At 43.5% G+C, this 15,920-nt stretch overlaps 1 protein-coding gene and 1 long non-coding RNA gene across 8 annotated transcripts in view; one reads left to right on the top strand and one right to left on the bottom strand.

Annotated features, from left to right (window-relative positions):
* Positions 1 to 8,688, top strand: part of MED24 (mediator complex subunit 24) — a 51,403-nt gene extending 42,715 nt beyond the window's left edge. For 3 of the 7 annotated variants that reach the window (XM_081886225.1, XM_081886221.1, XM_081886222.1), the window contains 4 exons: positions 1,382 to 1,496; positions 4,383 to 4,463; positions 5,396 to 5,544; positions 7,551 to 8,688. In XM_081886225.1, coding sequence (XP_081742351.1) covers positions 1,382 to 1,496; positions 4,383 to 4,463; positions 5,396 to 5,544; positions 7,551 to 7,667 — 462 coding nt within the window. In that variant the 3' untranslated portion in view covers positions 7,668 to 8,688. The remainder of the gene's footprint in view (positions 1 to 1,381; positions 1,497 to 4,382; positions 4,464 to 5,395; positions 5,545 to 7,550) is intronic. The other 4 variants (XM_081886226.1, XM_081886224.1, XR_014162536.1 and 1 more) reach the window with 3 other exon arrangements.
* Positions 8,689 to 12,432: 3,744 nt separating this feature from the next.
* On the bottom strand, positions 12,433 to 15,355 carry LOC309355623. The gene is made up of 2 exons (XR_014162572.1): positions 14,772 to 15,355; positions 12,433 to 14,221 (listed from the first exon to the last, which is right to left on the bottom strand). It is a non-coding gene; the product is annotated as an uncharacterized lncRNA (long non-coding RNA).
* Positions 15,356 to 15,920: the final 565 nt, after the last annotated feature.

Here is a 15,920-nt window from a genome sequence, read left to right as displayed (position 1 = left end):
ATTTCGGACTTCAGTTTTCCTTACTTGCTTGCATTAAAAAATACAGACCCCTGAGATATGAAACTTTTTATTGATACCAAAGTGACTCCCTATGTGCACTAAGCTCTTGGGCAGTTATAGGCAACTTGGCCCTCCAGATGTTTTGGGACTACAACTCCCATCATCCCTGACCACTGGTCCTGTTAGCTAGGGATGATGGGAGTTGTAGTCCCAAAACATCTGAAGGGCCGAGTTTGCCTATGCCTGCTCTTGGGAACTTCACTAGTGTCCATGCCTCAGATAATGTGGCTCTGCAGTGTTAAAAATTCCAAAAACAATTATTATTAAGTGAGCACACACAGAGAAAAAAAGTTCTGTATGAAAACAAGAGGTGTGGCGCACAGGGGAACAGGAAAGTCTTTTTTTTCTCATTCTATCCCTCGCTCGCTCCCTGGATGCTTCTTCAGCTGATCCAGTGAAGGAGAAAAAACATAGTTCAGTAAGAGTATATACTTGGGTTACAGGAGGCCCCAATTTCAGTCTTCAGCATCTGCTGGTTGGGCTGCGAAAGACTTCTGCCTGAATCCTTGGAGAGACATGGCAAGTCAGGGTAGAAAATACTCTGCTAGGCGGACCGACAGTCCAGCTCCGAGGGCCTTCTGGTGGTTCCCTCACTGCGAGAAATGAAGCTACAGGGAACCAGACAGAGGGCCTTGTCGGTGGTGGCGCCCGACCTGTGGAATGGCCTCCCATCAGATGTCAAGGAAATAAACAACTATCTGACTTTTAGAAGACATCTGGAGGCAATCCTGTTTAGGGAAGTTTTTAATGTTTGATGTTTTATCGCTTTATTATTATTATTATTATTATTATTATTATTATTCTATTGGGAGCCGCCCAGAGTGGCTGGGGAAACCCAGCCAGATGGGTGGAGTATAAATTAATTAAATTATTACTATTATTATTATTATTATTTTTATTATTCCTGTTTCCATGAGATCAGTGTGAAAAAGCAGCTTGTCACATTTGTAAATGGAACAGACATTTTACAAACAAGAGGAGGGATAGCATTTTGTTTATGCAATGTGTCACATCCATTGTGGAGTAGCTCAGCCCTGTGAGGTAGGTTAGAATTGGAGTTTGAATTGGGGGCTTGTGGGTCGCAGCTCAGTCTCAGGCATCACACTACAATGGCTCTCTGGCACCTCTACTTCCTTCTTTTAAATATGTTGATGAGAAATGGAGTATGTGAATCATCCTTTTTTTTGAGAGAGGCAAAGGTGAGACAGTACAAGTCCATACATGAATGACAAAATCAGGACCAGACTGCCTGCCTTATTCATGGTTGTGTATATCAGTAACCGTGATGGACTCTTTTCTGTCCTTTCGGTTCCTCTTCCAGGATTACACCAGTCTCTTCCCGTTGGATGATACCCAGCCTTCCAAACTGATGCGCCTGCTCAGCTCCAATGAGGAAGACACCAGCATCCTGTCCAGCCCCAGTAAGTGGAATCATGGTGAGAAAGCTTTTCCTGGAATTAATATGAGTCCAAACAGGCTCCCTGGAAAAGACTGGCCAATCTTGAATCCATTCTAAACCTGACTAAAGCTCATTCCACTTCCTCTCTCTCTCCTTTTAATCGCGTCAAAACAACACCTTCAATCCATCTAGGAGGATTCAGATTAGAAGGATCTATTTAAAACATTTAATATTTTGCTTTTTTTAAAAAAAAAGTTATTAATTGTGAACTCTGCTTCCCCCAAGATAATAAGTAAATAGGTATAAGCCACAGGGAATGAATGTGGGGGTTACTTTGTTTGCTTCAGGGAAAATTTAGGTGTGCTGTTTGGAATGGGTGGAGGTATCAGAGCTCAATGTAGGTCACGTGCAGCTCCTCAGCTATCTAGCAATTCTGGCCCTTATTGGAGGCTTCTACACATCATTTTGATTTGTAATTGTGCCCCCTGGGAGGGTATGCTACCAGGAGCAAGTAAAGGTAAAGCTGACTTTTTAAAAGTTAAGGATAGCAGTACAGCACAGAACTCTGTCGGCAGTGGAAGTGTCTAAAACGGAGTCTGGCTCAGCGTAGGCATCCAACTCGGATGGAAGAATCTCTTGATATGAAGGAAGACCAAAAGCTACTAGATGGAAAGAAGACAAAAGTCCCTACCAGAGAAGAATGGCAGGTTAAGTTGATGGATTATGCTGAAATGGCAAAAATGACTGGAAGAAATCAGGAAGACCAAAATTTCAATAAGGAATGGGGGAAATGTATAATTTATCTTAAAAACCATTGTGTAAAGGGCTAAAATCATTAGTAGGATTGGAATAGCACTTGTAGTTGAATGTTGAGTTTTGGATATAATGGAGATATGAAAGGTTTGGGTTATTATAAAAGATGCAGGAGGAAATGGTTAACACAAGGACCCACAAAGGGGAGGAAGTTCAGGAGTTTCTTTGGAATCTTGCTTTTATGTTGGTTGCTGGACTGTAAAAATTTAAACTGAAAAAACTAATTTAAAAAAACAACAACTTAAAACTACTTAGAAAGAACTGAGACCTGGGTGGGCTGTGTCTAGGAGGAGCTGTAAAAGCTAGTAAAAGGTGCTTCATGCCACAAATCCCACTTGGGCTTTCTGTGTTCTGGGGGACCAAGAGCCACATGCAAAGAGAAAGGCCACTTCCCTATGCAGCTCCAGTTATCAGCTCACAGATGAGAACCAGGAGATCAAATGATCAGTAACTTTGTCAGTAGGGGAAACTGGTGACCTATGGATATGGAGAACATTACTGCTCATCACCTTGGATTCTTGCCCAGTGATTCAGAGATCTTGTTTTTGTATATTTCCCTTGCTCTCGAAGCCCATGATTTCCCTTTATTTCGTTATCCTTTTGTTGTGGTTTTACTTTTGTCTACATAACAATGCAATTGGGGAGTTTTCTCTCCCTAATTCCTCCTGTCATAGCAGTGATTTGGCACACCCGTGTTTCCTCTCTGATTTGCATACGAGATTATTTACAACCAAGCCTCTATCCTTGATCCAGCTATGAATCAGAGGGAGTGTTGGAATTTAACTTCCTATCTTGCAGCGTCATTGCATCTGATTCCACTCTCAGGGCAATTCCATGGCAGAATTGTGGAAATGGATAGAGAAGGTCTGTGAAACCCACCATCCAAAGCTGGACTGCTTAGCTTTTAAACACTTGGTGGTGCAGTTGATTTTGTAGCATATCTTTGTACATTCCTCAGTTATGCCATGTAGAAGAAGATCTGGGCTCAATTGGCACTGGATTTAACAGTTGACCAATCTCTGTGTTCATGTCTTCTTAAAAAAAGAAGTTTCTAATCCTCTTGGGATATTTGCAGTAGGTACTCAATCACACCTTGTTCATTTTTTAGTGTTTTAACATGAAGTTAAATCTTTACATTTATATGGTGCAGGGGTGGGGAACTGGTTATAACTAGCGGGCCAGATCATTCTCCCTCTCTCTACCAACAGCCAGGTCCACATTTGACAAGTGGGCAGGGCCACCACCTGTCATTCATCTGACATCACACAATGACATCAAGTGACCCTTATTTGCCCACATGGTTTGAAATCAATGTGCTGGCAGAGGGACAGCCTTCAAATGCCAGTGATTAACTGATCTTCGGATCTTGGGAATCCCCTTGCAAACCGCTCTGGAAGACCAGATGATCTTGCTGGATCTTGACAAACTCTTCACAGGACTCGATGATCAGCTGATTCTTGAATGTTGCAAAGCCCTGTGCGCAGTGCTTTGCTGGTGCCACCAATCAGCTGATCGCCAATGCTGCAAACCCCCATTTGGCTTGAGCCAGGTCTTTATGCATCCCATACCTGACATCATATATTACATCAGGCATGGGGCAGGTGCACTGGGCTTGTCCAAACCGGTCTCACAGAACAAATTGGGGGCAGTGGGCTGGCAAAGCCTAATTATGCCTGCAGGCTGGAGCTTCCCCACCCTTGACAGACTGCTTTCATACACCCAAATTCTTTCACTTACATTACTATGTTGTAATCATTTCAGTAGTCGTGCATAGTAGGTCAGTGCTATTATCCCCATATTGCAGATGTTGGGCTATTGCCCGAGAGAAAATGGCTTGAGGCCTTGTGGAGGTAACGTACGTTGAACACTTGGAAATACTAAATTGTGATGCTGTTAGTTTAATGTAATGTTGAACATTAGGATGGCGATCCAACATGATCAAAGTGACTTGCCAGAAACCTGCTGCTGCTGCTGCTGCTGCTGCCATCTTGTCATCCCAAGCCCCTCAGGCACCCAGCCCATTAAAAAAGGGAAGGAAGGTCCAATTCAAAGGCATTTCCTGTTTGGGATGCAAGTAGTCACCAAACTCTGGTATTTTCTCTACTTTCAGCAGACCGCACGATGAGCACTTCGCTGTCTGCCTCGCAGCTGCACACAGTCAGCATGAGAGATCCTCTCAACAGAGTTCTAGGTAAGAATCTTCAGTCCTAGCTAAGCGGAAGGGAAAGTTATAGAAGCAGGCTGGGCACCCAGCTGGCCTGGCTGAAATGTAGCTCAGTTTATGTGGGGCTTTGTTTGATGATCACTAGGGCTTCAGCTGTTAAACCTGCTTTTGAACGTTTCAAAATATATGATAGAGGCGGAAGGGGTCTTTGAAGTCATCTAATCCAACCCTTCCTTTATCAATGCACGATCTGTTGTGTAGAATAAAACAATGACATCCCTGCAAGGTGGTCATCTAGACTTCGCTTAAATCAAAGCAGGGGAACCTATCCCCTCCTGAGGCAGTCTGTTCCACTGTCAGGCAGCACTATGTTAAATCTCTCCAGTACCATGAACTCCCTGCTTGGTGGCCTTGGGCAAGACACAGCCTGCCGGCGTGCGGTTACTGATGTTGGTATAAACTGAATCTAGGATCTTGTGGCTGCCAAACGAAAACCTGTTGGAGATATAACTGCAACAATAGCACTTTGCAGGGTTCTAGTAAGGATCACAGAAAAAAGATGCACTTGAAATTCTTTCTATAGATATAGATGCATGTATGTATGGTGAATATTACTATTAACATTATTACAGTCGTACCTTGGAAGTCGAATGGAATTCGTTCCGGAAGTCCGTTCGACTTCCAAAGCATTCAACTTCCAAAGCGCAGCTTCTGATTGGCTGCAGGAAGCTCCTGCAGCCAATCGGAAGCCACAGAAGCCCCATTGGACGTTCAGCTTCCAAAAGAAAGTTTGGAAACCGGAACAGTCACTTCCGGGTTTCGATCATTCAGGAGCCAAAATGTTTGAGAAGTAGGGTGTTTGAAAACCAAAGTATGACTGTATTTTTTAAAACTGAAAAGGCCTCAAAATAGGGGTTTAGAGGAGACAATGCTTAGTTCCTTCCTCTTCTGCTCCCCAGCCAACCTCTTCCTGCTGATTTCTTCCATCTTGGGAGCCAAGACAGCCGGGACACACACACAGTTTGTCCAGTGGTTCATGGAGGAGTGCGTAGACTGCTTGGAGCAAGGAAGCCGTGGCAGCATCCTCCAGTTCATGCCCTTCACCATGGTGAGCGACTCCCATTTTCCTCTTGAAGATTTCTGTAGTCTCTCTTCGGGCTCTTGGTCCATTGCTGCTCTCTAGCAAAGCTTTTGGCTTATAGGGGGTTGCAGGGAAACTTCTTCCATGTGACCTGAGTAAAGGCCCATTCCCTGCAGTTTTCCTCACTCAGCAGTCACAATTCAACATGGCCCCTGGGAAGTAAGGAATCATTAAGGGAAGCCACCTCCATACCTTTGGGTGCCCTATTTTAGCCCCTTGAACTTCTGAGCCGTGTGGAAAGAGTTGTCACCTGGATCTCGGCCCTAGTTGGTTCCTTGCACTTCAGAGTTCAGTTTTAGATTAATTTAACAGATAGAGAGCCACATAATGTTAGGGGTGTTTGCTTCCAAAGTGGCTAAACAGTGGTGTACAAAACAGGTGGGTTTTGTGTGTGTGGCGACGATGCACTATATGCCAGCAAAAGTGTTACTATGAGCTAGGTTGGGGGGAGATGCCGTCTAAGTACCCAACAGTCATATGACCTGGCCCAGAAAGGCACAAGCAAATCTTCCCTTTGCAGTTCCCCAATGCATGTAGACCAGTCTTCTCGAACTTGGAGCCCTCCAGATGTTGCTGGACTGCAGCTCCTATCTTCCCTGACCGTTGGCATTGTTGGCTGAGACTGGTGGGAGACATAGTATAGAACATCTGGAGAGCACCAGATGGAGGAAGGCTGGTACAGATGATCCATATGAATCCTAAGAGTTCAAGTCTCTTTGGTTCTCTGTTCTTAGGAAAGGCAAACACTAGAGGGAGTCTGTTGGCAGGAATTGACAGCTCCAGAGACAATGACAGAGGAGTAAGTGAGGGTCACCCTAAGCTGCAATCCTGTGTACAATTACTTGGTGTAAAGCCCATTGAACACAGTGGTCTTAACTGCTGATTAAGCTTGCATAGGAATGTACCGTTAAACACATATCATAGGTTGAGAGAAAATGTACTCAAGGAACATACGGTAATTGATCCATTTCTTTGACTCGTACATGCACATACCTTCCTCTTTGAAGAAGCACTAGAGATGTGAGTTTTGCAGAAATATGAAGGTGGGAATTGTCCCCAGCTTTTGATGGTGTCTGTTGTGTGCATGTAAAGCTATATGTTTAAAGCTTTATTGCACATTACAGAATGTTGGGGTTGATGTAGAATGTAATCTTGCAGACTTTTCGAAATCATGTGAATGGAAAAACAGTTAAGAGGGAACAATCATAAAAAGGAACAAAATAATAATAACTGTTGTCATTATTATATTTATTCTGCTTTACCTGTTATTCCACTTTGAGCATAACAGGTAAGGTTCCAGTATCTCCTCAGCTACTGTTAATCCTATGCTGGGAGTGCCTAGGCCAGAAGGTATAAATTCTCAATATCAACCTCTTCTTAAAGGGAAAAAGATCTCATGGGGAAATCTACTCCCTCACCACCCTGGAATTTCCAGCTTCCTCAGCATCCAAAAGACTCTGGGAAAAGAGGGTTGTGTAAAGGCCAATTAAAGGTTTTCATGCCTTGAGGAAAAGCAGAAAGGAAGAAGCCCAGGCCGGGGAGTTTAGGTCATCAGCTCCTGAACAAACTTCCAGTAGCCTGAGATACGCCTGCTGTTCTCTTGTAACTCTCCTTATCCCCTGTATTTCAAATTTGTTTACTGCCCAGAATGCCTTGGCAGAAAGACAATAAAAAATTGTATTGACCTTTTGTAGCTATTTATAGCTTACAATTCCGTGAATCATGCCCAAGTCTGCTAATATTTACAAGTGCAGTAAATAAATATAAACACCCCTACAGGCGGTATGAGACACAGGCTAGGCAGTGCATCTGGACCAGTGCCACAAGCTCTCTTGAGTTGTTGCTTTGCCATGGAGGGAAATGGGTTGCTTCAAAGAGGAGCCTGCACTACACTCCAGAGCCCATTCTGCCAGTATCTACTTGCCACTGATGTGTCCTCCTTGACCTCTTTCCCCTTCTTTACTTCTGGGCAGGTGTCGGAGTTGGTGAAAGCATCCACCATGTCTAGCCCAAGAATTGTGCTGGCCATCACGGATCTCAGCTTGCCTCTGGGACGCAGGGTGGCAGCCAAAGCCATCGCTGCCTTATGAGCATCCTGTGGGTCCTGCTGCGGGTGAGACGGGGAACCCTAAGAGCAAAATCCCACCGATGGGATAATGGTCCAAGGAAGCTGCCACGTGGCCTGTGTTGAATTGTGTACATGCTCTACAGAAGTGGGCATTGCTGTGATGAGAAAATACGCCAGGGCAGACCCCTGAGTCGGTTTCCAAGGCATCTCAAGAGTGTCCTTCCAGTTGGTTTGGAGTCCCCATGGTTGCCATCCCAGCTTTTCCAAGGATCCTTGGCGTTCCAAGTCTTTCAAGCCACACTTCCACTTCTCACACCTGTGACGTCTGAATGTGTCCATCAGTTTTTGCTAATACTCCCGCGCCCCCTTTTGTTTGTCTTGTTTTATAAATGCCTGGGTGTATCTTTTTCTCTTCAATGGCCAAATACTTGAACAAAGCTACATTTACAAGCAGCACATCCCATTACAAGGTGTCTCAGAAGTGCCATGGTTTTTGATATTTTAGCAGTATGTTTAAAAAAAGTTACAGAAATCATTATGAAAACAGCTATATTCTTTTTTATATATGTATGTATATGTATATATAGTTTTTATTCATTTTCAACAATATAGCAGTTTATCAATGTATAACATGTATTCTCAATCTAAAAAATACAAAAACAAATTTCTAAAGTTTCTGATCAAGACATCGTTATAATTACATTCAACAATTTTCTAATTAGGTCCATTATGTTTCAGCATGGAAAAAAGCCAGCCTGGTCTGGGGCAACCAGTTTGTATAATAAGTTTTTTATATGATTGGCTAGCACAGAGGTAAATATATTGTAATCTTGATTTATCAAATAGCTTTATTCTATACCACTATTTTCCTCTTCAGGAATATAGAGGCTGAATTTTGCAAACAGGAGAATGTTGACAATCCTACATGCTTCCCCTCCTTGTTTTTGTGTATATAAATTTAGACAATTTCAGTTGCTTTTTTGTATAAATATTGGGGAGAATCCTTTTTGTCCCCTCTTAATAAATTCATATGGTGAAACACAGAGCTATGTTTATCCCCTGGTTCCATGATCATACCTTGGAAGCAGAGAGTTTGGGATTGCACACATAACTGAACATCCTGGGAATCTCAGCAAATTTCTAATCATTATGGATGCAAAAATAGGCTTTGAAAAGGAGGCTGTTTTTGGTGGGAATCCCAGGAGGTTAGATAGGATAGTGTTGGACTACTGATCAGGGGTTTTAAGGCCCCCAACCTCATTTTATTTCACCCTCAGCATGTTAAAATTAATAGGGAGTCTTGCGTTAGCTTTATTATGGCATAAGCTTTCATGAACTGGAGCCTACCATCGAAAAAATCTTATACCATATTAAATTTGGTAGTCTTTATGATGCCAGTAGACTTTGATTTTTCTGCTACAGCAGCCTAACCTGGTTACCCTTCTGGAAAAATGTTTGCCTTAAAATTGGTTGCCTTCGCATTGCTGATCTAGGATTGCTGTAGATGAGGAAGTGCTACTAAACACCTATGGTTTCCTGGAAATTCCAGAATTTGTGAATGTGATTGCTCACAATGTGATCGTAAACCATTTGTCTTATTTTATTGCACCCATGAGTAATAGGCAGTTCATCCTGCATTCCTTCTGATTCTTGTGACAAGGTCAAGGGGTGGTGGGTTTTTTAAAATTACCTTTGGAATTGTTTCCTTGCAATATACCATGGAAGACTTGGTGAGGATCATTAAGGAGATAGCTGTAAAGATTATTGCGACCACCAGTTGAGTTCTTTGTGACATGGCTTGAACCTGCCTCCCAATGTGTAGCAGATTGCATTTTGAGTTCTAACAAGTTGGACATGGGATGTCAGAGAGCTGGGTGGCTTACAAATTGGGGAAGAAGCGTCTGACCAACAGACTCCTCCAGAGGCTTTGTGTCATGCACTTATATGCCACTCAGCTGGGACAGTTTGCTAATGAAAGTGGTGGGGTTGCTGATCTAGAACCCAACCATTCATGCTGGGTGAAACTCAAAGCCGAAAACAGTAAGACTTTGTGATGACGTTGGCCCCAACCTGCTTGCACACGCATTGTAGGGTGGCATCATCTTGGCAAAACTGCAGCCATGTCAGATAGACTCCCACCTAGCCTCAATCAACTTGTGGGTGGAGGGAAAGGTTGTCCAGAATCCATTCATGGAGATGAATGGGCTTTGCTCATTTGGTGGTGGTGGAATTCAATTGTCCCAGTTCTGTAAGGAAGTGGTTTTCCCTCCAGATCAAAACTGGTTAATTAAGTGCGTACAGAAGAAATATGGGCAGAAAATTCAAGCAAGTGGATAAAGCTGTACTTGCTTGGTGAAGGTGCATGAAAACCCCTGCCCACTGAACTGTCCAACCTGAGGGATGGGGTGACAGTTCCTTCCCCACCACAAGTACCATTCCTGTCCTGAGCCAATATTTGTTTGCTAAAAGCAGTGTCAGTGCAGATGGGCCAAAAAGAGTATCTTGTGAAACTTATTCCGACACTTCCAGCTAACGTCCAAAGCATCAGACTCCGGCTGCTTCGCCTGCAGTAAGATGTGGCAGGGGGCTTAATATTTAGTTATGTTCTCTACAGCCAGTGGAGAGCCAGTGTGGTGTAGTGGTTAAGAGCGGTAGTCTCGTAATCTGGGGAACCAGGTTCGCGTCTCCACTCCTCCACATGCAGCTGCTGGGTGACCTTGGGCCAGTCACACTTCTTTGAAGTCTCTCAGCCCCACTCACCTCACAGAGTGTTTGTTGTGGGGAAGGAAGGGAAAGGAGATTGTTAGCCGCTTTGAGACTCCTGAAGGGGAGTGAAAGGCGGGATATCAAATCCAAACTCTTCTTCTTCTTCTTCTACAGCCATGGCAGGCACTGCAACCTGCCCCCAAAGGCGCATTCCTCCATTGTCTCCTGAAACGGACCGATGAAAGCTACATATTACCTATCTATATGAATGCATCCATATAGCCCGCAGTCTAAAGTGATACAATCCATTCTGCCACCTCATTCCTTCCTCATTGTGCTGCATGTGTAGACAAAGCCTGAGCTGGATGCACATCTAAAACTTGTGCATGTTCCCACAGCTAAGGTGCCAAATCATCACACTGGACATAACCCACAGGCATGGAAAGAAGAGTCACTCATGCGTTCTCTTTTCTCCACCCCACCCTCTGTCCTTTTGTATGAGATCCAAATATTATTGGGGCTGAGTCTAATGATATGTTTAGTGGTTCAGAAGTCCCTGATACCTTATAGGGAGGGGGGCTAGGGAAATTCCCAGGATCTTCAGTAAGCCCTTCCTGATCTCCCATTGGATCCAGTAATATCTGAGTGTAATTTACAGGTATTCCTAAAGCCATTTCATTCAGGATATCCTGGGTGTCATAGCAGCTCTTGAACATTTGCGTCAAGCGTTTCCCAATATGAATCATGAAACCGCAGAGAGTGAGGCATTCTGGACACTAGCAGGACCTAAGCATGAGGTAAGGAAACCTCACCACCTGCAAGCCATGCTTGTGGGAATTGCCTGTGATGTACAAAGAAGACGGCAAAGGAAAAACGGGGAACGAGCAGGGTTTCCAATCAGATTCTAGACTATTTGTTTGGCTGGCGCATGGCAACACCCCCATGTCTCAATCACACACAGGCACACAGCCAGTGCACAGCTAGCCTGAAAGAGATTGCCAACCAATCTCTGCAAACTGGACTCTGCTAATATGTAGTCCATACAAGTTTTAATGGGAATTGTGATCTGAACTCGGTAGGATGGTCAGCCTTTTGCCTGGTTGGCTTGGTGAAACGTAAAAGGGACCCTTGTGGATTTGGATTTGATGCTGTTCTTGGTCTGGGTTATGTTTCCTTCCTGTTTGGCAGGATGAGGAAGCAACAACTGACCCCAGATCATCGTCCAGAACACTGTTGGTTGCCAGGATTTGCACTGGAGCAAGTACGCATGAAATAAATCTCAGGGTGACTCAAAGTAAAGTGGTTACACTCTGTATTGGAGAGTGCTTATGTCTGTTTCCCCCCCTTCTTATTTCCTGTGAACAAGATATAAATAGCAGCATGAGTGGTCGTCCAATTCTTATGTAACCCCCTAGAGTTGGAGTGACTTCTTCAAAACGAAAGAGTGGGCCATAAATCCCACAGCCCAGGGAGAGGATGATCAAGGTCTATTGCCTGTGACAGCAGTTGATTGACGTTGGTAGAGCAAGGGACTACAGAGGCCATAGTTGTAAATCTAGGGAGTTGAAATATGATGGAGGCCTTTGGCATGCGGAAAGTACGTCTGCAGAGCCTAGGCTCTAGCATGACAGGGTGTGATAAGAATGTGAAAAGAACATAGCCCAAATGAAGGAAACTACCAGCCTCTCTCTCTCCCCCAGCTTCCTGTTAGAGACTGCAGTGGCCCAACAGCAGAAGTGCGTAGCCTGTGGGCTGTATCTGTATGCGCCCCCAGCAAATTAGCAAATTTGAAAATCCAAAGAGCTGCCAAAATAGCTACATCTCAAAACAGGGACATGTTTATTGTTTTGTAATCAGAACAGTGTATGCTTTCAGATTACAGAAGTAGCACCTGATACTATATTATATTGAGTTCTATTTTTCTATAGTGTATTGCATGTTTTTATTGAAGATACAGGGGCAAAATTATATGAAAGTCCAGCAGCTGTTTTATTTCCCTTGCATTTGGATACACTCTAAGCCATCAAAAGGTAAAACTAGAGATGACTGACACACACAAACTGAGGTGAAACAGGTGACAGTTGCAAGCAAAAACTCTTTAAATGTCTTGTCTCATTCAAAATCCAAACATTTTAAAATTTTACCATCTTACAGCTGCCATTGTGCAGACTCTCTGTGCAAGATTTCATGAAGTTGGGACAAATAGTCAACACAAATAGAAATGGATAACTAAGGAGTATTCCAAGCCAGTGTGAAACTTACACATTTTCGAAAACTGCTTTTTTTATCCAAATTCATGGTCAGAGTTGCAAGGTTGTCCGGTTAACCTGTTGACCCAAACTGAAAGCAATGTTGGTTTGTGGGACAGCCAAGCTCTCCTCTTGAGAAGTTCAGTCCTTTTTGTTGGTAGCTTCAGATACTTCTCAACATTTTGCAACTCAAGACTTTCCTTCCCTTGGCCCAGCCTGTTGAAGCTAAGTCAAGCTGATGCGCTTGTCAAAACCGAGGTTAGGAAAATGTGATTTCTGCAGGGATCTGTCTGAACGTGTGGAAAGCAGAAGGAAATCCTTTCGCTTTCTAAGAACTTGGCCTAGCAGAATACGTCATCAAGTCAGAATTTGGCAACAATGAGGAATGACTTCAAAGAATCCCACAGATGTCTGAGGGACCTCAAAGTAGGGTGGGGTGTCATGCTCATTTTGGTGCCAAATTTTGGTGCCCAAATTTCAAGCAGGAAGCTAAGAATGAGGGAGAGTGAACAACTTCACGGTACCCAACTTTTCAACTTCCGCTAACCCACTAGAGTGGTTGTATGTTGGATTATATCTGTGAAATCCAGCTTTCCTTGCCTCCTCAACCAAAGTCATGTTCCTTCCTTCATAATAGTCAATTAGTTTAAACATTCCGCTGGCCCCTTCAAATAATTTGTGACCAACCACAAAACTCGGGAAGCACCACTGTCAGGATGAAAAGATTGCCAGCAGCTTGAAATAAGAATAATGCCAGACCCAACAGAGTTGGAACACATCCTCCTTTTGGGCTATTTTTTTGGTGGTTCAAAATCAGTTGAAGTGAGTGAAGTAGCACATGTTAACATTTAAAGGCACCCGCCGTAAGTAAAGAGCCCCTCCCCAAGACGATTAAGTCCAAAGTCCAAATTGCTTAACTGCACAGCTGTCTGGATTACATACTTAGGATATTCAACATAATGCTAAATCCTGATGTTTGGAAACAAGTAAGCTTCCCCATCCCCACCTCCCCTTTCTGCTTTGCATTTTAAGGGTTTTTTCCTTGTTTGCTTTCCCACTCTCCTTATTGTCCCCCCCCCTTCTTTCTGTTTTTCCAGTATTTGGTCTTAACCTTCCAACAATAAGCTCTTAACCTTTCATTTTCTGCACCTCTCTGGTCCTTCAACCTAGGCAAACAGCAAGCAGGAAGTGCCACTGAATAATGTAGCAATTTTGGAAAACTTTCTGGTCTGGGGCTGATATGTCATGGCAAGCTGCCCAGGAAGTGGAAAAGTAGGTATGAACCAACAAGCTTCGACAGAGATCTGACCTTGTGACCGAGTTTGGGTAATCCTAGTGCAAAATTTTCTTTGCCTCAGGAACCATATGTAAATGTGTTGCACTTCTGAAAGGCCCAGGCCATTCTCACACCATACAATTAAAGTGGTATGATACCACTTAAACAGTCGTGGCTTCACCACAAAGAATTATGGGGGCTGCAGTTTGTTAAGGATGCTAAGAATTGTTAGGAAGCCCCTATTCATCCCACAGAGCTACAGTTCTAGGACTGGTCTACCAATCAATCCTTCCTTACAGGAAACTGACAGTTGTAGCTCTGTGAAGGGAATATCTCTTTCAGCTTCTGCCATCTGGAAGAAGGTATAGGGTTATAAAGGCCAGGACTAGCCGCCTGAGAAACAGTTTCTATGCAAATGCAATTCTGGTTCTAAACGCAGCATAATGGGTCTCTATAGTATAGTGTATTTTATAGCATAGTGTATTTTATAGTTTAGAATAGTGAATTTTAAAAGGGGGTTTCAGAGTTTTTAGGGGTTTTTATAGTATAGTATAGTATAGTATAGTATAGTATAGTATAGTATAGTATAGTATAGTATAGTGTATTTTAAAATGGTTTCAGAGTTTTTAGGGGTTTTTGAATGTTTTATGTAGTTTTTCAATTTCATTGTTCTGTATGGGACAGTGACAATAAAGATATCTATCTGTCTGTCTATCTATCTATCATCTATCTATCTATCTATCTATCTATCTATCTATCTATCTATCTATCTATCATCATCTATCTATCTATCATCTAATCTATCTATCTATCTATCTATCTATCTATCTATCTATCTATCTATCTAATCTATCTATCATCTATCTATCTATCTATCTAATATAGACCTCCTCACAATTCTCAGTATCCCAGCTGCTGCCCCTTCTCACACCCTTGGCCACCAGCTCGGCCACACCCAGATCTGGGCAGGGGGCTTGCCTGCTGCCACCGCTGATTTGCCTCAGGTGGCAAAATATATTGGGTCAGCCCTGGTTCCCAGGATTCTGGGAGCGGGAGGGATGTGCTTTAAAGGTATGGTGTCTGTGTGACTTGAGATCTGTGGTCAGAGTCAGAAACTGGGATTGTAAGCCTGCAGACAAAGCAGTGGGAGAGCTGAGTCATGGGTCCTCCTCCCTTCAAATCAAGTCAATAAGATTTTAAGATGACTATATCGGAAACCTGGAGAGGTTTGTGGGTGGAACCACCTCCTCTTTTGCTGTTATTGGGGTGTAGCTACATGTGGTGCTAAATGTGTTGCTGGAAATCTATTTCAGGTGTGTGACAAATTCAGGTTTAAGTCTGGACGCATTCCACACCAGCCCCATCACCTCAAGGAGCAAAATGGCCCTGGCAGCCATCCAGCTGATAACTCAGCACCCAGGAAGTGCTACTCTGTTTGCCTTCAGAGTAGGTTCAGCTAGTCTAGAACATGTCTGAGAGCGACTTACCCAGGCATTTGGTAACTGAAGAATTTGGTTTCCTGGCAATCCTGGGATCACCAGAAGGAATAGCGGTCACTGTTTTTAATGTCTTTAAATGTAATTGTTTTAGAATGTTTTTGCTTTGGAATCAGTTGGCGGCCCTGGGCTCCTTCAAGAGGGAAGGAGGAAAATATAAACCCAATAAATAAATGGATTTATGGCATGTACACAGCTTGAGTTATATTTACTACACTACTACAAACCAGAGAGAAAAATGGGACGTGGCTTGTTATGTGCCACTCCTTTGGTATCAGCCGCATCCGCACCATACATTTAAAACTGTGACAGTCATAACTTTCCCCCCCAAGAATCTCTGGCACTGTAGTTTACACCTCAGAGAGCTACAACCCCCAGCACCCTTAATCTACAGTTCCCAGCCATGACTGCTATAATAGTATAAATGTGCTTTAACCATATGGTGCCTCTGAGGGCTATTTTGCATCTTCTTTAAGTGGACCTTAATGGCAGGGGTAAGACGCCTCAAACCTGAGGGCCCAGTGTAGCCCTCTAGGCCTCTCTGTTTA

Source organism: Podarcis melisellensis (genome assembly GCF_964234715.1).
Source record: "Podarcis melisellensis genome assembly, chromosome: 13".
NCBI classification, from domain to species: Eukaryota; Metazoa; Chordata; class Lepidosauria; order Squamata; family Lacertidae; genus Podarcis; species Podarcis melisellensis.
This window is presented reverse-complemented; position numbering and strand designations above follow the sequence as displayed.